Source organism: Sciurus vulgaris, assembly GCF_902686455.1.
Source record: "Sciurus vulgaris genome assembly, chromosome: 16".
NCBI lineage: Eukaryota > Metazoa > Chordata > Mammalia > Rodentia > Sciuridae > Sciurus > Sciurus vulgaris.
In genome coordinates, this window is record NC_136477.1 from 16,991,544 (window position 1) to 17,014,996 (window position 23,453).

Here is a 23,453-nt window from a genome sequence, read left to right on the forward strand (position 1 = left end):
AGTTCTGACCAGAAAACAGGAAGGGAGCGATGGGAAGCCGGGCATCAGCTGACGTGCCGCTGCTGCAGCCAACTGGCTGCCGCTGATCCACAGGACATGGGGCAGCGGGGCCGAAGGCCTCACCCAGCTGGGAGGCAGCAGGCCCTTCCCACCTCCAGAAACGGGCTGTGTGCATGGCACCATTGTCTCAGCAGGGCTCTGAGCCACCTCGGGTACTTTGTGTACCCTGGGGTCCATTGCCAGTTGTGGGCACCTCTTGCCAACCTGATGGTTCTAGATAAAGCAGCCTGTGGCATCACCTGCTGGCTTCCCCACAGAGGTGCCCCTAAAACAGCCTTGTCCTCCCCTGCAGACTGGCGAGGCCCAGCAGGCACTCGCTGCGTCACTGTCCCCGCCACGGCCAGGCCTGGGCCCTCTCTTTCCCGAGCAATCGTGTGCTCCTGGTGTTGCATGGCGAGTGCGGGGCTTAATCGGAAAGCAGAAATGAAATGCCGATCCTTGCTCACTGGGCTGCTCTACCAGGGCCCAGGCCTCCAGTTAGCCATAGTGGCCTGGCCCATGCAGGGAGAGGAGGCTGAGGGACGGTGCCAGTGACAAGCTGCTCCCCACACAGAGAGGAAGTACTCGGCCAGACCCACCTGGTGCCTCAGGCCAGGGAAGGGCCTAGACCTGCCTCTGCCCAGATGAGCCTGTCCCAAGACTAACTGGGGTTGATGCCACGCAGCCCGACCCTGAGCCCTAGCCTCCTTGGAGATTTCACAGGCCCAACCTTGAGCGACTCCCCACTCAGCAACTTCCCACTACTCCACCAGCACCCCCAACCCCTCCACCCACACCCATAGCACCAGGCTGGGCCCATCTGGGCAGGTTCCCCAAACCACAGTGTCATTATCATCTCAGGCCATGCCCCTCTCCCTGAGTCTGTGGGCCAGACATAGACAGGACCACATCATCTCTGCTTCCTTCCTGTATCCTGACGTGGGCACACTGCCCATCCCCACCTCTCGGTTGGGGAAGCTAAGGCACACAGACGGCACGCCGCCAGGGTGACAGACAAGGTGTGGTGCTGCGGTGGACCAGCCCCCATGTTGCAGCTCTGCTTTGTCAAGGTGTCATCCACCTCCTTGAGGCCCAGGATTCAGTGGCTGCCAGGGTTTGGACATGGTTTGAGTTTGCCCTTGAAGGTGCATGTGTTGGAAGCCTCGTCCCCGGTGTGGCAGTGTTGGGACATGGTGGGACCTTGAAGAGGTGGAGTAGTGGGAAGTTGCTGGGTCGCGGAGGTGTGGGACCCTGGTCTCCTCCCTGGCTTCAGGTTGGGCAGTGTGACTGCTCTCTCACCATGCACTTCTGCCATGATGCCACACAGCCAGTGGGCCCTCACCAGAGCTGAGCCGGGGCACATCATGCTCTTGAACCTCCAGGCAGTAGCCAAACAGACCTGTTCACTTTATGGAGTCATCCACCCGAGGCATTTTGCTGTCCTTATACAAAACAGACTAATACAGTGGCACTCGATGAACTTGGTGTGCATCCTCTGGGCCTAGAACATCTTCACCACCCAGAAGGAGACCCCCTCCACACCTCCCAGCCTCTCAGCTGCTTCCTGCCTCTGCATTTGCCTGTTCTGAACACTTCCTGTGAACTGAATGGTACATTATCTGTCCTTTTGCATCGTGTTTCCCAGGTTCGTTCCCCTGTAGCCTTCAGTTCTTTTCCAGGCCGAGTAGTGTCCATGGCGTGGTTGGACCACATTGATTCCTCTGCTCGCCAGCTGGGTCTGTGCTTGATTGCTCTGCTTTGGCCAGGCCCCTCCCTGCCCCAGGTAGGCCACGATCCACACTTCAGTGTCCTCTGCCAGAGCAGTATCATGGGGCCAGGGGTGTTTCCATGAAGATGATCCTGCTGACCCTCATAGAGGAGAGCCAGGTCCCCGCCAGCAGCCTGTTGTGTGTGAGCGCAGGGCTGGAGCTGCACAGCAGCAGGCTGGGGACTGGTGAACACCTGGGCACAACTGGGACATCATACATCTGCAGGTGCCGCCAAACCTGCTGAGAGACCCCAGCTGAGGAAGGCTCACCTCAGGGAGCTGTGGGGACAAGCGGGCCCAGGAGGCGACAGGAGCCTTTGCTCATGGCACCCCAAGGGAAAGCATCAAAGCCAAGCAGGAAAGGGAGGCCTGGGAGCAGCCCAGCCCCTTGCTGAGCCAGAGCAGTCGCAGGAGTCCCTGGGGAGACCGAGGCAAGGCTGAGACGTCTGCAGGGTAGGGCAAGGTGGCTGCTTGGGGAGCTCTGTCCAGGAAGCTGAAGGGTGTCCAAGGCAGCATTGAGCACTGGCAACTCAAAGATCCCCATGACCCCGCACTTGCCTTAGAGGTTATCTGGTCACGTGACCTGGTGGAGGGACTCAGACACCTGCCAGCGGGCATGTGCCCTCCCCTCACCTGTCAACCATGAGAGGAGGCGAGTTTGCCAGGAGAAACCAGTGTGGGGAGGGAGGCACGTGGCCAGAAACAGGCCTCCTGGGATCTCCTGAGCAGATCAGACAAGGCTCGGGATAGGGACAGGGCCTTGGGAGCAGAAGTCACTGACATCTTGAGCCAGCAAGGAGAGATCCATGTGTTTTTGTTTGACATCCAGTGACAGGGAAAGGCAGACTGGAGCCTTTATTTCATGCCCATCTATGTCTCCCCGATCTGAATGCCCAACCCAAAGACGGCCTGGCTGGTGTCTACATGGACACAGGTCCCTGTCAGGACCTCGGCAGATAGCTTGGTAGGGGAGGGTGCTGGGGTGGCAGAGGAGGTGGCAGAATTGGGGTTCCCAGAAGACCCATCCCTGCCTCACCAGTGTTTGCGCTCAAGCTGGCCCTGGCCACCTGCATAGCTGGCGACTGAGTACTCATCAGTGTGAACTTGGGGTCACAAATCCATGGGGGCAGGAGAGTGGGAGGTGGAGATGGGGTCCCCAGAGAACAAGCCTGGGTGGAGATACAGAGGGCAAAGGTGAGAAGTTCGGTGTGGCCTGAATCCACAGAGGGCAAAGGTGAGAAGTTCGGTGTGGCCTGAATCCGGGCTCCTGGGAGCACTAGAGGGAAGTGGATCCCCTGGGAGGGGAGCGGGAAGGACATGGTGATAGAACCCCATGGCTTCCCCCGGATGTTTGCCTGAAGGCAGGGGAGGCAGTTTGTGGGGATCGACAGAGCAGCCCAAGGAGGGCAGGAGCCCAGTGCAGGAGGCAGCACGGGCAGGGCGTATCCCACAGGGACAAGAAGTGGAATAAACCCTTGGATGGCATCAACATCAGATCTCACAGAAACCTTGGGGACAAAGGTCACACTCCTATTCTAACCCAAGTTCCCGGCCTGGACTCCGTTGACAGATTTCGGGGGCAGATCATTCTCTGTAATGGGGGCAGGGTTCTGTCCTGTGCACTCTGGGGCTCTGGGCACCACCTCCAAACCTTGCCTGCCAGATGCCAGTAGCAGCCCTACCACCAATTGTGACAACCCAAACAAAGTGCCCTCAGATATCGGTGAGTGTCCCCTGTGGAGCACATTCACCCCAGTTAAACACCACTGCTTTATTATTTTTTAATATTTTGTTTTAGTTGTAGGTGAATAACTAATATGTGTGCTGAGGATGGAACCCAGTGCCTCACACACGCCAGGCAAGCGCTCTGTCATTGAGCCCCAGCTCCAGCCCAGCACCACTGTTTCAGGTCAGCTGCTTGCAAAGAATGATTTAAGTATTACAGATATTCTCTGCCTAGATTTTTTTCAAATTATGATTTTTTTGGCAACAACATACCTTGGAGTTACACATTATGCCGACTATATTAAGCACCTTTGTGGGGTAGCTGTAGGGTAGAGGAGAAGGGGGGTACCTCCATTGTCACTCAGGAGGTGGCTGGTGCAGCTTCTTGCTCTCTGACCAGCCAGACTGGAAAACATCAGTTGTACCTGGGTACCAGGATTTGGTGTTCCTCCTAAGAGTCTGTTCTTCCAGGTTGACTTGGAGGCTTATCTTAGAGTATTATCTTAAAAGTTTGATGTCAAAAATTGTAGTTGGGGACCTCTAGCACGGAGAAGTGATGCACTCACAGCAAGTTTTCTTGCAAAGAAGTGTACAGTAGTCCCCCTTATCCATGATTTTGATTTCTGCAGTTTCAGTTACCCATGGTTAACTGTGATTCAAAAATACTATGGAAAATTCCAGAAAGAAACAATCCAGTAGGGCACAGTGACACATGCCTATAATCCCAGAACCTGGAAGGCTGAGGCAGGAGGATGGCAAATTGGAGACCAGTATCAACAACTTAGCAAGACCATGTCTCAAAAAAGTAAAAGGGCCAGGCACGGGGTGACACAGCCCTGTGATCCCAACAGCTCTGGAGGCTGAGCCAGGAGGATGGCATGCTCAGAGCCAGCTTCAGCAGCCTAGCGAGGCCCTGAGTGACTTGGCAAGACCCTGTCTCAAAATTACAAAGGCCTGGAGATGTGGCTCAGGGGTTGAGTGCCCCTGGGTTCAATCCCTGATACCACAAATAAAAAGGGGACTGGGGTCATGGCTCAGTGGTAGAGCGCTTGTCTGGCATGTGCGAGGCACTGGGTTCGATCCTTGGCACCACGTACAAATAAATAAATAAAGGTCCTTTGAGAACTAAAAAAAAAAAATTTTTTTTTTTTTTTAATAAAAATAACAAAAAGGACTGGGGATGCAGCTCAGTGGCAGAGTGCCCCTGGGTTCAGTCCTGAGTAACTGAAAAAGAAAAACAGTTCATGCAGTTTAAATTTCTCACTGTTCTGAGTAGCATGATGAAATCTCACACTGTCCCACCCAGGCTATGAATGATGGTGTGGTCCAGCACATCCACGCTCTGTACTGTGTGGAAGGGGGCCTGTATGTCCATGCCTGCTGGCCTCCTGGGGACCTTAGAACGACCCTGTATCAGGGTCTAAGCACTGAAGCAGTTTTCTAATGCAGTGGACCCTGGCTCCCTGCACGCTGGGTCTTCCCACCCTTCTTCCTACAGGTGGCGTTTTGAACCTGTGCCAGAAGTCAGCTGTGGTTCATCTCTCCTTTAGGCATATTCCCAAGAGGAAAGAAACCAGGAGCTACTACCAGGGAACATGTCTCATTATCCGTGTCCAGAGATCCCCACTATGGCAAAGTCTCATACTATCAAGTTTGCTTTTTTGTCTGCTTTTTTCAAGTTTATTTTTAGCATCTTTTCTTAATTTGGTGTTTCATTTCTTTCTGTATGTATCAAGGGTTGACAAATTACAGCTCACGGGATGAATCTGCCTGCACCTGTTTCTACAAATAAAGTTTTATTGGCACATGACCATGAGCACACATTTACTCTGGCGGCTTTCTCCTTGCCAGACTGGAGATAAGGAATTGCAACAGAGACACCATCTGGCCAGGAAAGCCAAAACTATTTACTCCCTGGTCCTTTAAAGGAAAGATCTGCTACCCTCTAGTACAGTCTGCCCTTGGTATCCCAGGTTCTGTATCCACAGGTTCCACACCCACAGATTCAGCCCACCTGGATTCAGGTGTTTGAGGATACAGTTGCTTTGGCGGTTCAGGAGTACTCAGCTGGGTGGTGACGTACCCGCCTATACTGACACGCTGTGTGAGGCCCTGGTTCTTGCCAGCACTTGTGTATCTGTATTGAACACGTGCAGACTTTTTTCTTGTCATTATTCCCCAAACAATACAGTGTGCAACTATTTGCAGGGCATTTGCATCGTGTTAGACATTGTGAGTCATCTAGAGGTGAGCTCAGGTCAGCGGGGTCCTGCAGAGCTTCCACACAGCCCACACACCATGGAGGAAGGGTGTCCATGGGGGCACAGAGGGGACCAGGGTGCCCAACTGTTGTGTCCCAAGGCCTTTCCTCAAGAAGTGCCTGGAGGCACAGGAGGGGGCAGTGACCAGCCAGGCTAAAGGCACAGCCCATTGGGTATGCCCTGTCCCTCCTGCACGGGCTGCCTCTCTGGCCTGCTGCGTGAAAGGGCAGAGCCCTGCTGATCTGGCGTGATCTCAGGCCATTTTAGACCAAAGGGAAAGTTGCATTTTTGGGAATGCCGCATCTAAGAGAAGGGTGAAATTATGGGGTTTATTTTAAGCACCCAAAAGTTCTCCTTGGAAATTGGAGCAAGAGTTGATTAAAAGCCAAAGCCTAGGTCCGGGACACCCCTGCCACAGCCCTTTCTAAATGTTCCAGGGTTTTGTCACACTAGGCTTTAGGCGATGAACAGGGTCCCCGTCTGTCCATTTGCCCACGACATCTGCCTCACTTTTTGGGTTGAAATGTGGCTGGCATCTGTTAACCACAGAGCCTGGTGGCTGATTTGCTTCCTGGTGGTTACCCATAGTGGAGCAGTGGCCAAAGCATCCATGGTAGGCCCTGCCCTGGGCAGCCCAGGCCCCAGCATCACTGGAGCTGCCCCCTGAAATTTCCTTACAGGGACTCAGTCACTGCTGGCCAAAGCCAGCCCCTGGCACCAGGCCCTGGAGAGGCATATCCCTGGATCCCACCAGAGGCAGCCTGTCTTTGGGAAGCCCAGCATCACCCCCCAACCTCTGACCCACTCATCACCCCTTTAAGGGACAGCGAAGGACAGCAGGCTGTGCTTTGTAAACGGCGTGTGCAGTATTCCACCCAGTGGCTGGTAAGCCAGCAGATCCCGCTCCAGGGCCGCTTGGCAACACTGAAGGACGGTCTTGATCTTCATATCTGGAGAGGGATGCAACTGGCATCCCCAGTGTGTGGAGGCCAGGGATGGAATACAGAACGATCCAGCCTGAGCGTCAGTACAGATTGCATTCCGTGTCCAGGGACTCTGCACCAGGGCTTCAGCCGACAGTCGGGGTGGGATGGTGCCTGCACTAAACAGGTACTGATATTCTTCTCGTTGGTATTGCCTTGACAATGCAGTAAAACAGTGACATACTTGGCATTTACATCGTATCAGATTTTATTAGTCGTCCAGAGATGACTTAAAGCCTTCGGCAGGGTGAGCATAGACAGGTACTCTGCAAAGACTGCACCGTTTTATATAAGGAACAAGCATCCTTGAATCCTGGGGGGTCCTAGAGCCAGTCCCCTGCAGATACTGATGGATGACAGTGTCCAGCTTGCATGTCAGAGCAAGCACAGCCACAGTGTGTGTGTGTGTGTGTCCGATAAAACCATTTCTCATTGCTAAACGTCAGGAAAACAGATTATAGTAAATACAGATGCATCTCAATTTATGATGGGGTTACATCTTGGGAAACCCCTTGTGAATTTAAAGTATTGTAAGTTGAAACACCACCCCTACAAGAGAAGAGAAAGAAAATGCATTTAATGCAGCCTGTAGTATCGGTAAGCTTTCTGTCACTGTAACAAATACCTGCAATAACCAGCTTATAAAGAGAAAAGATTTGTTTTGACTCACAGTGTTGGAGGTTCCTGATCAGTTGGCCTTGTTGCTTTTAGGTCTTTGGCAAGGCCGTGTGTCATGGTGGAGGTGTGTGGCAGGGCAGAGCTCACCTCATGTCCAGGAAGTGACAGAGAGGAAAGGACTAGAATCCACAGTCCCCATCAAGGTCATGCCCCCAGGGGCCCAAAGACCTCTCACCAGGCCCCATCTCTTAAAGGTTCCACCATCTCCAAAGAGCACCCCCCTGGGGACCAAGCCTCTGTTGGGGACATTTAAGATCTAAATCAGCACCTACCACACCTAGCTGAGCCTGGCCCACTGTAAACGTGCCCTGGACGCTCCTGTTTGCCTACTGAAGTATTAAATGATCCCGTGTAACGTACTGAACAGTAAATGTGAAAAAGGAGTGGTCCCTGGGTCTGCTCTCACACCCCTGAGAAGTCAGAAAGCGGAGCCACCGTAGGCAGGTCCATCTCTGTGAAGGACAGAGCTCTGTGTCCCGTCCTGCACTTCACTGTCCCTTCGCCAGGCCCCAGGTGTGGCTTAAGGAAAGGGGAGAGGCTGGCAATGGACCTCGGCCTGCTTTTTCTCTTCCCAGAGCCTCCTGTCCTCCTAGTAAACCATAGGCCTGGGCCCTAGGGCGTGTGTCTCCCTTGTTGGGATCAAGAATCCCCAGAGTTCTTTTTTAAGAATTCCAATTCCTAGGACTGTGTCGCTCAGTGGTCGAGCGCTTGCCTAGCACGTGCAAGGCCCTGGGTTCGGTCCCCAGCACCACCAAAAAGAACGTTTTGTGGGAATTCTGCAGGTCTGGAGCGGGGTCCCAGGATTGCTTTCCACAAGTCCCTGCAGCCCAACTCGATCCTCAAGCCTTTCTCCCCTTGCCCCATCCCACCAGAGGAGCACAGGAGTGGCCTCGTGCCAGGGGCGGGGCAGGGGCAGCCTGGCAGTTCCGACTCTCTTTGCCCACTGCTGTGAGGGAGGGAGCCCCAAGGTGACAGGGTGCTGGTTCCAGGCATGGGGGGCAGACCCAGGGGGAGCCCCTGCCCCTGGTGTGCGGTCATAGCACCCTCGCAGAAGGTGCAGGTGCTCCGGAGTCCCTTTCCTTACACGTGTAGACACCCAGTTTTGCTGCGCAGAAAACACCAGGCTTTGCTGTTGTCACCTGGATTGGCACCTGGGTCCACACAGTTTAGGAATGTGTAGGGAAGCAGGTGTCATCCCAAGATGACATCTGCCCAAGGAGCTGACCACTTGCAGAAAGAGCCTCCCCTTAAACCCTCATCCTGTTACTGGCTGAGGCTGGCTTCTCCCGCCAGGCAAGGGCGCGGCACGAAGGCGCAGGGTTTCTCGAGATGGTCAGAAGTGAAGGGGAGGCTGGGGGCGCTGCCCAGTGGTGGAGCGCACGGGGCCAGGCTCCGTCCCCAGCGCTGCAGGTGACGATAGTAGTGATTCCCGTGTCAGGTCACAGAGAAAGCAGCCAGATGTTCTGGAGCTGTCGGAGCCATTCACGGGCACTGCAGTAAAGACCACCCTTCCGTAAGGAAAAACCACTTTTAAGTAAGCTTCTATTAAACGGCTCTTGGACAAAGGGGAATCAACTCTTGGATGAGTTTTGATTTTAGAAGTTACAGATTCCTGAAAATCAGTAACCTCAGAATCCATGTAATGTAATTAGAGCAGTCATAGGAGGGCACTATGTCATTGTAAATATTGTATTCATAAATAGGAAAATAAGTGAATTAATGTCCCCACTCAAAAAGAACCAAGGAAGCCCAGTACTGCAAGAATGCCCAGGGGCGCATACCTATAATCCCTGCTACTCAGGAGGCTGAGGCAGCAGCACGGCAAGTTCAAGGCCCGCCTGGGCAGTTTAGCAACACCCCATTTCAAAACCGTAGAAGAATGTAAAGGGCTCGGGATGAGCCTCAGTGGCTGAGCGTTTGCCAGCATGCGGGCAGCCCGGGGTCTGATCCGCAGCATGGGGCCTCCAGAGCAAGAGGGAGAAGAGTGAGGGAGGAGGGGAGCGGGGAGGGAGCGGGAGGCGATCCAGTGAGGCCAACTCCAAAGAATGCTTTGGGCATTGGGGGTGAGGTAAGCCCTTAGGGAAACTTGATGCATTCCTCAAATATTTCCACAACCCTAAAAACCAAGCAGGACCCTCCCCATCAAAGCTCCATCTGTTCTTTACTCTTCCTGTGATCTAGCACATGGTTTGGTGACAACTTAAACCAAACTCTGGTGCAATAGGAAAGACAGTAGCTTGTTCTGTACTTGGGGGTTTTGTTGTTTTAGGATTCTGCCGCCACCTCCACTGCTCCTGAGGTGCTGCCGAGTGTCTGGCCCTTGGTAGGAATCAGTCCATCTTAAAGGGACATGTCCTTGGCCCTGAGCGTTCTTGCCCCTTTGTCAGTGTGTGCCAGTTCCGTCCATCCGTGCTGACAGTGGTGCCTCTTGCTCTCAGGGCACTGAGGCAGGGAGCTTTAGGGCCCATTGTCACTCAGCTCTGCATCCCTGACGGCCGTCCTTGGTTCACCTGTGCTTCTGGGGACCGGAGGACTGGCTTTTGAGAGCCCTTGGGCAACAGGAAGAGAACAGAACCCCGCGGAAGCTGGGTGTGAGCCAGGTCCTGGAGAGCCTCCACTTCCTCCTCTGCAAAGCAGGGTGCCGTGAGGTTGGGGTGAGTCCTCCACTTCCTGCCTCTGCATCCGCAGGCGACCAGAGCCTGCCCCTGCCACCTGCACACGGGGGGGGGGGGGGGGGGTGTCAGGGTCCTGTCCTCTCCCCACCTCCTCAGGTCTGACACCCTTCATCTCCATTCCCCCCCCATCAGCTTCCTTTTCCCCACCACCCCCGCGCTCTCCTCGGCAGCTCTGCTGACGCCATGCATCACCCAAAGCCACGTGGGCCACACTCTCACTTCCCCGCCACCCCCTGCAGTCCAGCAGCCTGGCCTGCGTCTCCTCCACCCCCATTCCCGTCTCCTCACCTGGCCCTCCCTCAGTCAGAGGACCCTGGGGGCCTGCCCTCCATGCTTCCTGGCCTGCTCCTCTGTGTCCCCGCCGTGCCTCAGGGGACTGCTTGCCTGTTCTGCCTCCCCAGCATGACAGAGCCCTCTCCTGGCCTCGGGAGGAGGGGCCGTTGAACTGAGTGTCCAGAGCACTGGCCGGCACACTTCTCATAGGCCCAGGTGGTCAGTGTGTTCAGCTGCTGGGCCACCCGCTCTTGGTCCCAAAGACCCAACTCCCCTCTTGGAGCACCGCGGTAGCCTGAGCCATGCCTCCACCCTCTGTGTGCCAGTGAAACTTGATCGACGGCTGCCAGAAGTTCAATTTCATATCATTTCCACGTGTCACAGCATAACAGTCCTGCGTCCCCTAAGATGTGGGTATGTTCCAAGTATGGGCCTTAGGTGGTTTTGTCCTTGCGTATGCATCCTAGAATGGAGCACACTCCAGAGGCACAGGTGTGGGCACCCCTGGTTGCTCCGGAGTCCTTGATAAACCAAACACAAGAGTAAATCAGGCAGAAAAAAATGATGTCCTGCAGAGACTCAGGCCCCCTGAGACTGGCCAGGCCGTGGTTCCCGGTGAGTGAGAAGCGTGCTTAGAGCAATTAAAAGTTGGCATGGTGAGTCGGGGCCAGCAGGGCAGCCATTCCTAGTCCCCCTCGTGGGAGCAGCTGTCCTTTCGAGTGATGGCAGGAGTACTAGGTTTGGGTACGGCACACGTGAGGAATGTGTTGCTCTGGGACATTGTGGCAGCTGTGATGTCACTAGGCCATGGGAACTTTTCAGTTCTGTTGAAAGCACATGAGACCAACGTCATTCAGTCATTGACTGAACACATCACACGTATGACTGAATTTTTGCTCTGTCCTAACTACTGAGTAAGGAAGCAGCCACAGGCCACGTCTGTGTGCACAGGTGGCCCCATGGAGGACTCTCGGAATGGGGTGGCAGGGAGTGTGGAGGGTCCTCAAAAAGTTAGAAAAACAGCTCAGAAGACGGAGGCAGGAGGATCGCGAGTTCAAAGCCAGCCTCAGCAACTTAGTGAGACCCTAAGCAACTCAATGAGACCTGTCTCTAAATAAAACACAAAATAGGGCTGGGGATGTGGCTCAGTGGTCGAGTGCCCCCGAGTTCAATCCCTGGCACCAAAAAAAAAAAAAATGGAACTACCCTCTGACCCCACAGCCCACTACTGATACGTATTGAAAGGCGGTGGACCAGTGTGTCCAGGAGACTGCAGGGCACGTTCACTGCAGCACCAGTCACCATGGCCGAGAAGCGAAAGCAGCCCAAGGGTCCAGCAGCTGATGAATGGATAAAGAAAGTACACAGAGGAGGCAGCGCCATGCTGTCGTGGCACTAAAAAGAGGGAAACCCTGTCGTTGGTAACACCACGGGTGAGCTGGAGACCATTTGTGAAGCGAAGCTGCCGGGCACAGCCTCACCCACGTGGCCTCCTCTCCCGTGACCGTGACTCTTGATGGCATCATTTTCTCCTGTGCTTGATCCCGTCCCACGTTGTTTGTTGCAGCTGTGTGTGAGCTCGTATGTGCACGTGTGTGCTGTGTACCCATGTGCAGTGGGCTGCGCCCTCGGGTTCTGTACACTCAGATCTTCCTGAGATGTCCCCTCTGATGGAATCGCCCAGCAATGCTTTCTGTGGATCATGTTCCCGCCTTCTCGTTTTGCAGTGCTGGAGATTGAACCTAAGCATCCTTAACCACTGAGCCACATCCCCAGCCCTTTCTTTATTTTTATTCTGAGACAGACTTTCGCGAAGTTGCTGAGGCGGGCCTGGAACTTGCGACGCCCTGCCTCAGCCTCCTGGTGCTGGGTGTCCTTCACAGCCCCATCTTGGGCAGCATCCGACTGTCCGTCGCCTGGCCCTTCCCAGGATGCTCCACCAGCCGGGTTGCACCGGCCTTCTCGTTTCATCCCAGACAGCGAGGTGTGGCAGGGGTTTCCACAGCTTCCATCTTCCACCTTCTTCCATCTCCTAGGAAACCCAAGGGCCATGAACTGATTTCCCTAGATTGGTACAGGCGACTCATTAACCTTAGGACTCCTGCTGTCCCCCAAGCCTTCAGGACCTCACCAACTAGAACCCTGCCAATGCAGAAAGGGGCCAAGAGCCCAGGAAGTCCTGGAGGGTATTTCCCTGGCATTTTCACAAAGCAGAGCCTGAGTTCTGAGTGGACCCCCACAGCTGTTGGCTCAGCAAACCCAGCAGAACATGCCCTCCTGGCTTCTTGGGGCACCAGAGTGGGACACAACCCATGGGGCTCCTGTGTCCAGCACAACCTTGGAACAAAGACACCTCGAGGGCCTTCTGTACACTCAGGCTGCCCTGTGCTCAGATTGGAAGCTCTCAGTCCATGTCCCCCGATGGATGCCACCTGCTTAGTGGCTGTGGACCGAGCCGGCTCAGATAGGAAGTTGTGCTGGAATGAACTGGATGTGGTGGCACGTGTGTAGCCCCAGCTACTCCAGGAGGCAGAGGCAGGAGAGTCACTTGAGACCAGGAGTTAGGGACTAGCCTGGGCAGACCTCGGCTCTGGAAAGGAGCCCTAGGAGCTTGGGGGTGGCCTGGAAGAAAAACATGTGGACCCCAGTGTTGGGGCCGCCTTGCTGGTGCCAGCCATGAGACCCTCTGCACCACGCAGAGCTCGCCGCGCCTCCCCTGCTGGAAGGAGAGGGCTCCTGTGGGCCAGGAAGCGGGGACTTCGGGCCCCTTCCCGGACGCTTCATCATGGCCTTGTACTGGACAGGTGCTCTTCCCAGCCAAGGCTGTTCCTGCGGTTCTCCCTCTAGGGGCCTGGTGTTTGTCAGATGGTAGGACGTCAGGGAGCATGGCTCATGGGCTGAGGGGACAGATTCGCCCACGTATGGCATTGAGGCCTGGGCGGCTCCTGGGGTGGTGACCCAGGCCCTGGCTGAGGTGGGCGTGCCTGATGCACCAGGGGAGGCACTGCCAGGTCCCCCAGCACAGAGCAGGTTGATAGATGGGCCCGTCAGCTGTCACTGACAAATCCCGAGCTGACCCCGCACAGAACAGGCGCTGCTTTTGCCTCACAGTTTCAGCGCTTCCACGGTCAGCAGCCCTGTTGCTCTTGTGGCCTGGCAAGGTGGCACATGGCCCTGCCTCGTGACCAGGAGCTAAAGCAGAGAGGAAGGACGGGTCCCACAGTCCCCCTCCAGGGACCCCCACCAGGGCCCACCCTTAGGGGCCCTGCCACCTTCAGGGCCCGTGCTGCAGCCAAGCAGGGGAGACATTGGCAATCCAGATGCAGACCACAGCAGGAGTGGACAAGTGGACGAGTCCCTGTGCCTGAAGGTCCACTCTGCCACCCCATGAACACTGGCCACAGTGAAAGATTGGAACTTTCTAGAACTTTGTCCCAGCACTGATGGCCACAGGTCAATCTGAGGGCGACAGGATTGTCCCACTTCTGTCTCACTGAAGGAGGTCCACCTCTCTGCGGGGTGGGAATGGGAGGCCCGACCTGGGCCTTGCCTGTCTACACGAGAGACTGCAAGTACGCAGCCTGCCTCCAGCCCATTCCATGGGACTTTTGGGGTTCTGAAATCAGGGCAGAGCGCTGTCAGCCGAGCCAGTGTGTCTTGAGTCCTGGTCAGTTTTCTTCTGGAGTGTGGGAGAGGCCAGCTGTGAATTCAGAGAAATCTAGAAATCTGCCTGCCTGGCTGCTGATGTCTGGATGAGACATCTCCACTTGTCTACCTGGACAGGTGTGGCTGCAGGTGGGGGCATCCAGGTGTGTCCAGGAAAGCAGGCCAGAAGCTGAAGGACCTGTCTAGGTGCAGCTGGGACTGTGGGGGACACAGCCTCAGAGTGTTCTGGAACGACAGGCCAGATGTGGGTCGGGAGTAGGGACCCAGGCCACGTCAGCCTCCTGCTCTCAGACTCAGGGTTTGGGCTGACCTCTGGCACCTCGGTTTCCCCTCCTAATGGGGATGGCAAGTCCGTGTTTTAGAGGAAACACGAGGGCAAGAGAGTCTCGAGTCCACACCATGTGGACTCAAGTAGGCTGGCGCTCGCCACAGGTCAGCATTCGCTGTCATTGTCACTGCTTGTCCTGAAGTGTCACCATGCAGTCCACCTGAAAGAGAGCCAGGCTTTCAGAGAGAGAGGTGTCTTCCAGGGGTAGGGGCAGCACTGCGGAGGAAAGAGAATGTGCGTTCTAGGATTTGTGCCTGAGGCAGAACACTCAGCTCTGGGTGTCGCCTGCCAAAGATTCTTTTGTGGGCCAAACTTCAGCTGGGCTCCTGAGCCTTCTACAGACCCTTCTGTATATGGGTGGCCCTGACTTAGCGATGGCGCAGCCCCGCAGAGACATACGGACGGTGCATGTCCAGTCACGGCTACTTGGAACCGTGAATTGGGTCTTTTCTGGGCTGGCCTTTTGCAGTCCGACTCTCTGCTGCCAGCCCCGCGCCCTGCAGAAGCCCCAGGCAGTGGTGCGCCGCGTGGCTGAGCCCGTGCTCAGAGGGTCGGTGGGCTCTGCAGTTTTGCTGTGTGATATTTTCAGCTTACAGTGCGTGTGTTGAAATGTAACCCCACGGTAGGTTGAGGAACATTGTAAAATCCAGTCTTAGCAGGAGCCCTGCTAACTTGTTTAGCAAGAAGGTCCCCTCCCCACAGGCTCCGCTCGTCTGCCCCTCCATATCTGATCGCATTCCTCCTTCCCACCATCCCGGCCCAGGTCCGATTGCCCGCCTGTCTTCAGCATGAATCCTGTTGGGTAGATTCAGCCAGGACCCCGCACCCCCGAGGGTTCCTCGCGGTGATGTTGGTCTGCTGCCCCGCCCCGCGGCTGTCAGTTTTAATTTCTGGTGCTCTCTTCAGTGGGGAGCCCAATCTGTGTTCCCCGCTGCCAGACCCCAGTGCAGGGGTCCTGTACGTATCCTGATGATCCTGGATAGTTTTCCTTACTGTGCTTTAACAGGCATCATTGAACAACAACTCGTGAATAACTCCCATTCCAGTCACCTGAGAGCAGGTGCAGTGGCACACACCTGTCATCCCAGCTACTGGGGAGGCTGAGGCAGGAGGGTCACACGTTCAAGGCCAGCCTCAGGAACTTAGTGAGATCCCGTCTGGAGATCAGATGGAAAGGTCTGGGAGTGTAGCTCACCGGCAGAGTGCTTGCCTGGTTCCCTCTCCAGAACCAACACACAGAGCGTCTGTGTTTGAGGTACACCACGTGTTTCGAATCATACATGCATCGTGCCGCCTGGGTATGTTGAACTAAGGAGCATGTGCGTTAGCTCACATACTTAGCATTTTTATGTAAGAACGCTTAAAACCTACGCTCTTGGCCATTTTCACAATCCACAGTTGTTGGCATAGTCGCCGTGTTGTGTAGTAGGCCTCTTGAACTTATTCCTCCCAAGGAACAGAAGTCCCGTGCCTTTGACCTGCACCTCCCGAGTGCGCCCCCAGCCCTGGCACCACCTTTCCACTCTGCTCCGAATTCCATTGTCTTTGCTTCCACATGTGAGTGAGATCATGTGACATTGTCTTTCCTTGTCTGGTTTATTTTGCTGAACAATGTCCAGCAATTTCAACCACGTTGCTGTGTGACAGGACCTCTCTTTTTCAAGGCTGAGTAGTGTTCCATGGGTGTACATGCTGTTTTCTTTCTTCACTCGCCGTTGTTTCCTTTTCCTGGCTATTTGGAGAGTGCTGCCCTGGAGGCGGGGTGCAGCCACAGCGGGGTGCTGACTGCATTTCCCTTGGGTGCACACAGCCGCGGGATTGCTGGCTCTGCCCAGGCCGTTTTTCTCTAAAGCACAGAGTTTACATATCATAAAAGAGGGAGAAGTGTTTCCTGAGAAAGCAGAGGCCACTCTCCCATCCACGTCTCACCGGGCCAGTGGGGCTTCTGGCCTGGGGACAATGGCATTAGCGTATGGCCTTTCCAGTCCCTGTGCCAGATTGCATCGCATCATTGCTGACACCGGGCCCACTTCCTCTCTCCTGCCCACCCTCAACCCCACATGATCCCTGCCGCGCACGGCGGCCTCCGGTGTGCCCTGAGACCGCTGCCCCAGCTGCCCGGGAGCTCCATACAATAGCACCCCTGGCAGCAGCAGGCCAGGCGGGCCAGCATTTCCTCCTCGGATGTATAATAGCACCAGCCGGATATTTTTAGACGGGCTTTGAAAAGTCACAGTGTGTGAGACCACATACCAGACGCATGAGGTCACAGCCCAGGAGCAGCTTCAGCCTGCACGGTAATCTCAGAACCAGAAAGCCAGCCCTGGGGTGGCCTAGGCGGTAGGGAAGAACCTCCAAAAGCCCCCCCCAGTCCCACGGGCATTCCCACTTGTCTGTCCCCAGACCAGGCCTGGCTGTTACCTTGGAAGTTGCCACAGAGACTTGTCACGGGGCGGGGGTAAGTGAGCCCTGGGACTCAGGTGTGAAGAAACACAGGCAGGCAGATGCTGGACTGGGGCACCAGAGGGACCTCAGCCCAGAGGAAGGCCTGTCTCCTGCGCGGACACCCCAGCACTTGCAACAGAGCATCACACGAGGACAGGCCTCCCTGGCCATCTGCTTGTGGTTAGGACCCCGGGCAGACTGGGCGTGTCCTTCCCAGAGTTCCTTTAGATGGACTTCGTAGACCTCGCCGAGTGAGGCCAACTGAGAGCCTGGGCCCCAAGGTGGCTTCCTCAGGTCTCAGCACAAGGCCAGCGACGTTGTGCTATGTCCCCCACAGAGCAGGGAGGAGGCCTGGGCCTGCGCCGAACCTGTGTGCTGGGCTCTGCCCCCAGGCTAAGGCGCATCTCCTGCCTGAGTTCCAGACCATGACCCTCGGGGTCTTCTGAGCCCCTGAGGAAACAGAACAGTGCCTGGAGCCCTCTGGGGCTAAACTCTGGAGAAAAGAGAGGCTAAACTCAGAGGCATAGCTTTGTTTACCTGAAGGATCTCCCAGCACTGGAGCGCAGGGTGGGTGCGTGGGGACCCTCAGGCGAAGGGCCTGGGGCCCCAGGCAGCCGGCACTGTGAGTTGGTTATGTTTCCATCCATATACAGCTGTATGCACGGCCCACATGGCTGCTGCCCTCTCTGAATGGACCTGTCACTCTGGAGGCCAGGTCACCTCTCTGGGGCCTTCTCCTTATCACTTCCTGCTTGGCATCTCGACTTCGGTTTTACCACACAGCCCGTGGCCACTGCTTGCTTGTCCCCGCGCCATCAGCCAGTGTGATCAGTCGGTGCAGGGAGGAGTGTGGCCCTTGTGTGGGCCCAGGGGTGACCTCCATCTTGGCTTAAGACTCTGCCCCACTGAACGCAGCCATACTTCTAGGACGCATCTGAGCTTCCACTGAGAGATGCCTTTCTCTGGAATTCTCCCTTCAGGCTCCCACACAAAATCTGTTATCCATGTCTTAGTCCATTTTCTGTGACTATAACTAAATACCATGGACTAGGTAGCTTATAAAGAATAAGAGTTTACTGAGATCTAAGGTCGAGGGGCTTCATCCGATGAAGGTCCTGCTGGTGAGGACTCTGGGCAGAGTCCCAAGGTAGCCCAGGCATCACATGGCCAGACAGCAAGCTGCAGGCTTAGAGGCCCGTTCTCTCTCATAAAGTCATCATGAAGACCCCACCCTCACGGCCTCATCTGATCTCAGTCCCAGCTCCTAACGCCTCACGAGGCAGGTTGCACTTCAACATGACTCTTTGGGGACCTTCAAACCATAGCTGTAATAGATGTGTGACAAAATGCCATCAACCCGGCAACTGACACGTGGGATGCGTTTCTCAGGTTCCAGAGACTGGAAGTGAAGGTGAAGCCCACTTCCTGGTTCACAGGCAGCACCTTCCAGCTGCATCCTCATTTGGTGGAAGGCATGAGGCGGGTCTCTGGTTATCTCTTTTCTCTTGGGCTGGGACTGACCCCAAGGGCTTCTTACCACAGAGTCTCACTGGCCTCAAGCTTGCGGTCCTCCTGCCTTGGCCTCCCAAGTCACCGGTTTCAGGTGTGCGCCCCCATGTCCCACATGGTCATCTCTTCTCAGGGCACTCGTCCCATTCATGACAAGCTCCTCTCCTAATGCCAGTTCAGTGTCCCTTATCTGAAACACTTGGGACCAGAAGTGTTTTGGATTTTGGATCTTTTCAGACTTGAGAATTTTTGCATTATATGATGAAATCTCTCCGGGACGGGACCCAGTCTAAACACGAAGTGCATTGATGCACCCTATGCACCTTAGTCATGTGCCTGGGATAATTTTATACACTATTCTTAATAATTTTTGCCTGAATGGTAACACACACTTGTCCCAGCTTCTAGGGAGGCTGAGGCAGGAGAATTGCTGGAACCCAGCCTGGACAACAAGAGAGACCACCTCAGAAAGAAAGAAGAAAGCGTATCTACGTATACACACGTACCCCCACACGAGTTTTCTTTTGTTTTGTTTTTAATTGTGAAACAGGTTTCATGATGAGGCATTTTCCACTTATAGCATCACATCAGCACTCAGAAACTTTCAGTTCTTCCAGTGGCTCAGGAAGCTGAGGCAGGAGAATCACAAGTTCAAGGCCAGCCTAGACAACTTAGCAGGGGCTGAGGGTTTAGCTCAGTGGTGGAGCGCCCGCGGGTTTGATCCCCGGCACTGAACAAGAAAGTGGAAATCTCAGCTGGACTGGGGCTCGGTGGAGGAGCACTTGCCTGCCACGTGTGAGGCCCTGTGTCTGATCCACATCAAGTAAATAAAGTGAAGGTCCTGTGTCTATCTACAAAAAAATCAAAAAGTTTTAAAGCAGAGTGCCTTCCAGTTTGACCCCTGTGTGCGGCACCACCCCACCCTCCTTCTCCACTGCCTGCCTCTCCCCCACCCAGAGTGGGACCTCGACAGTGGCCTTGCCGCCTCCTCCCCGTGACCTTACTTCCTCCCGGGCTCCCTGCGTGGCTCAGCCTTCTCAGTGGGAGCTTCCTCGGCCCAGCAGACTTCTCTGTCCCCAGACTCCCCTTTCTGTGTGAGACCTCACAGTGCCACCTCCTCCTGTCCCCCACCCCAGCCACTGGGACCAGGTTACGGGACCAGCTCTGTCTCTGCTGTTCCTCTGCCAGGCCCCGTAGCCTCTCCCTTCCTGCCCACACTCTGCCAAGACTCCATCCCAGCCTTACCCGTCCCTTACCCCTCTGTCAGTGGGTTCGTGGTCGGAGCAGTCCCTGGGCACCGGGGCATGGGGGAGTGTTGTCTTAATCTGGGTGTCGCCTGCCAGGAGCCCCAGAGGGGACCCTGCAAGCTTTGTGCTCTGGGCCTCACACACCTTCCCACAACCTGGGTCCGGGTTGGAGAAGTCGCCCTGTGAGACAGGAATGAGGCGCTGACCTGGGCCATTGTGGACACACCTCAAGGACATGATGCGGAGTGAGCAGCTGGACACACGGCCATGTAGCACACGACGCAGCCGATGTGGAGGGTCCAGGACAGGATCCAGAGATGGGAGCAGATGGGGGCCACCAGCGGCTGGGGCGGGGAGTGACTAAGGGGACCGGGTTTCCTTTAGGGGGATGCAAGTGTTCTGGGCTGGACAGAGGTGGTGCTACACAGCATCGGGAGCGGCCGGGTGCCGCCGAGTCCTGCACTTGTCTTCCCCCCGGACCACCTGGCTCCTCCGCGTGGGCCCAGCTGCCTCTGCTCTCCCCTCACAGAGCCCTGAGCCCAGGCCAGCCCCAGGCGCAGCTGGAGAGCTGAGCGCGATGGAACCCCCTTCGGCTCACGGACACTGAAACGCGCAGTTTCCGTGTGTCGTACAAAAACAGGCCGCGAGCCAGATTTGGCCGTGGTTGGTGTGCCAGGCGAACAGGTGCACGGTGTCCTCCGCACCCGCCGCTGCCGCGCCGCAGGCTCACCAACCTCGAACTGAATACTCTGCAGGGGCGCAGAGTGGCGTTTCCGTCACACTCGAGACTCCTGCCACTCCTGAAGCAGTTCAGTCTGACAGCAGCTCCCGTGGCATCGGGGTCGCATCCCCAGAGGAGCGTTAGCATGGGCGATGCGGGCGGTGCCCTGCACTCTGTTGCCTCACGTGGCAGGCCTGAGCCTGCAGGGTCTTCACCTCGGGGAGTTCCTGGACCCCGTCTCCCTGGTGTGGAGGGGCCACGGTAACGAGAAGCCTGCCAGCTGCCTTCTGCTATGGTGTGCGTGCTGGGGCTGGACCCAGGGCTCCCACGTGCTAGGCTCAGCCCACCCCTGGCCACACCCCTGCCCGACAGCTGGCATTGTCCCTGCCAGAGCCTTAAAACTTAGCTCTTCACACTCCTGGTCACGGAGACCGAGGGCACGTGTTGGGGTGCACCTCGGCTGTGTTTTCGTTCTTTGCGGGCCCCTGAGTGGCACCTCAGGCTGGCTCTGTGGACAGGCGCTCGGTGTCAGAGGTCGTCCTGCCGTCTGGGCCGAGGCCTGCGGGATGCCGCGCGATCTGAGCCCTGCCTTTGTCCTCTGCAGGCCTTTGGGAACGCCAAGACCGCCCACAACAACAACTCCAGCCGGTTCGGGAAGTTCATCCAAGTCAACTACCTGGAGAGCGGCATCGTGAGAGGGTGAGTGGCCCTCGCCCCTGACCAGGGCCGCTGGGAGCCGGGGACTGAGGTACTAGTGCATCCGCGGGGGTGAGGCCGTGATGCTGGGTAGGGGCTCAGGTGAGGAACAGGACAAGGGCATGCTGAGCTGGAGGCGCTGGTGTGGTGGCGTTTGCCGAGACCAGGCTGCTATCTAATTTGATAGGTGAAGGGGTGTCACAGGCAAAGTGGGCGTGGACTCTGCCATTGGCCAAACATGTTCCTCTTGAGCTGTGCTGGATGGCGGAGTGAGGCACATGTCCAGGGCAGTCCTGAAGGACACGCGGGTGGATGGAGGGACGTGTGGACAGATTTGGGCTGGTAGGCAGTGGATGGATAGATGGGTGAACACATGGGTGGCTGGTAGGATGCCCAACGGGGGGGTGGGTCTGTGGATGATGACTGGGTTGACCAGTGATTAACCTGCAGGCGGGTGGGTGGGTCTGTGATGGTCCAGGATCAGCATCCAGCAGGGCGCTGCTGGCTCCTGGCCAGAACCCTCCGCACAGCTACAGAGGCTGGCGTGAAGGTCTGAGTGGCAGTGAGTTTGTCCAGGCAGGTTCCTCTGCCTGACCCTGATCAACAGGTGTTCAAAGGACGGTTCACAGGTGGACGTGAGTGCAGTGGTTGTGTGCGCGGATCCTTCAGCCTCTGGATTCTTCCTTTTCTCCGCTGCCCAGGCTCCATGGGCAGTAATGAGGTGACATGTGAGGAAGCCCTCAGTGAACGCCAGGGTCTGCGCTGGCCCCTCCAGGCCTGTGATGGCCTCAGGCCTCAGCTCCCACAAGCCCCTCTGGTTCCATCAGCTGCTGGGCAGTGCCAGCCGTCTGTACTGGGCATCTGAGCCCCGCTAACCAGAGGCCCTTGCGGCCAGCCACCCGCCCTCCAGCCTCACCTGTCCTCCTTCCGGCCCCATGTTGTTTTTTTTAGATATACATCCTGGGGTCCCGTGTGGCCCAGGGATAGCGTGCTTGCCCGGCAGGCGCTTGGCTCTGGTCCCCAACCCCGGCACCACAAAGACGTCATAGGAAGAGACAGGAACTGACGCTAGGAGCCTGAAGTCTGTGTCCAGGCTGCACACCCTCCAGGGGCTGGGGAGGATCCTTCCTGGCCTCCTCGGCCTCAGGTGCCCCAGGCTTCCTGGGCTTGCCCTAGTCTTGTCAGCCCCCACCTTGGTCTCACAAGGCCCACGTGTGTCTGAGTGTCTCTCCTGTCCTCTTGTAAGGACATTTGTCATTGGATTAGGACACACCCAGATCATTGAGGATGATCTCAAGCTCCCGAGTCATATCCGCCAAGATCCTTTTCCCAACACGGTCGCCCCTTATCTGCAGAAGACACTTTCTAAGACCCCAGTGGATGAGTGAAGCCTCAGATGGTGCCAGGCCCTACGGAAGCTGTTTTCCCAAAACACACCGTTCAGTCAGCTTCTATCACTGTAATGAAATGCCCGAGATAACTACTTACAAAAGGCCTGTTTGGGAGTCTTACCCACCTCGCCATTGTTCTGGGCCGGCGCCTAGACAGAACATCAGAGCAAAGCAGAACCACTCACAGCGAGAGCCCGAGAGCCAAAGAGGAGGGGAAGGAGCAAGGCTTCCGCAGCCCCTTCAGGGGCACGCCCAGCACCCTGTGGACCTTCCACTCCGCCCACCTCCTGAGGGCCCATCTCCTCCTAGGAGAGCTACAGGCTAAGGATCAAGTCTTCAACACACGGACCTAGGGAACATTCCAGATCCAACCTATGGCACATTTCTATGACAGACTTTCACCTCTTCACTAAAGGAAGCACTTGACAACTCTTTGCATATCCAAGTTGCCAGCAGCTCTACTCTTGTACTTTGGGGCCATTATTAGGTAAAATAAGGGTTATCCGAACTAGCCAGGTGGGGACCTTGCTTGTAATCCCAGCAACTCGGGAGGCTGAGGCAGGAGGATTACTAGTGCAAAGCCAGCCTCAGCAACTTAGTGAGGCCCTAACAACTTAGTGAAACCCTATCTCAAAAATAATTTATTTAAAAAGGGAGGGAGAGCACTGTATAGAGGGAAAAGAGGGTGGGAGGGGTGGGGGGAAGGGAAAAATAACAGAATGAATCAAACAACATTGTTCTATGTAAATGTATGATTACACAAATGGTACGCCTTTATGCCACGTACAAACAAACAACATGTATCCCATTTGTTTACAATAAAAATAAATTAAAAAAATTCTAAAAAAAAGGGAGGGAGAAAGGGTGTGGCTCAGTGATTAAGCGTCCCTGGGTTCAATCCCTGGTACCAAAAAAAGAAAAAAGAAAAGAGTTACTTGAACCGATCACATCCACACAGTGAAAGTTGATCTGATAACCAAGAGGCTACTGACTGGCAGGTGGCATCTACAGCCTGGACACCCTGAGCAGAGAGTGAGCCCTGGTGGTG

At 55.8% G+C, this 23,453-nt stretch overlaps 1 protein-coding gene across 1 annotated transcript in view; it reads left to right on the top strand.

Annotated features, from left to right (window-relative positions):
- The window catches only part of MYO9B (myosin IXB), a 92,689-nt gene that overhangs the window by 24,931 nt on the left and 44,305 nt on the right, over positions 1 to 23,453 (top strand). The window contains 1 exon segment of the mRNA XM_079116629.1: positions 20,923 to 21,017. Coding sequence (XP_078972755.1) covers positions 20,923 to 21,017 — 95 coding nt within the window.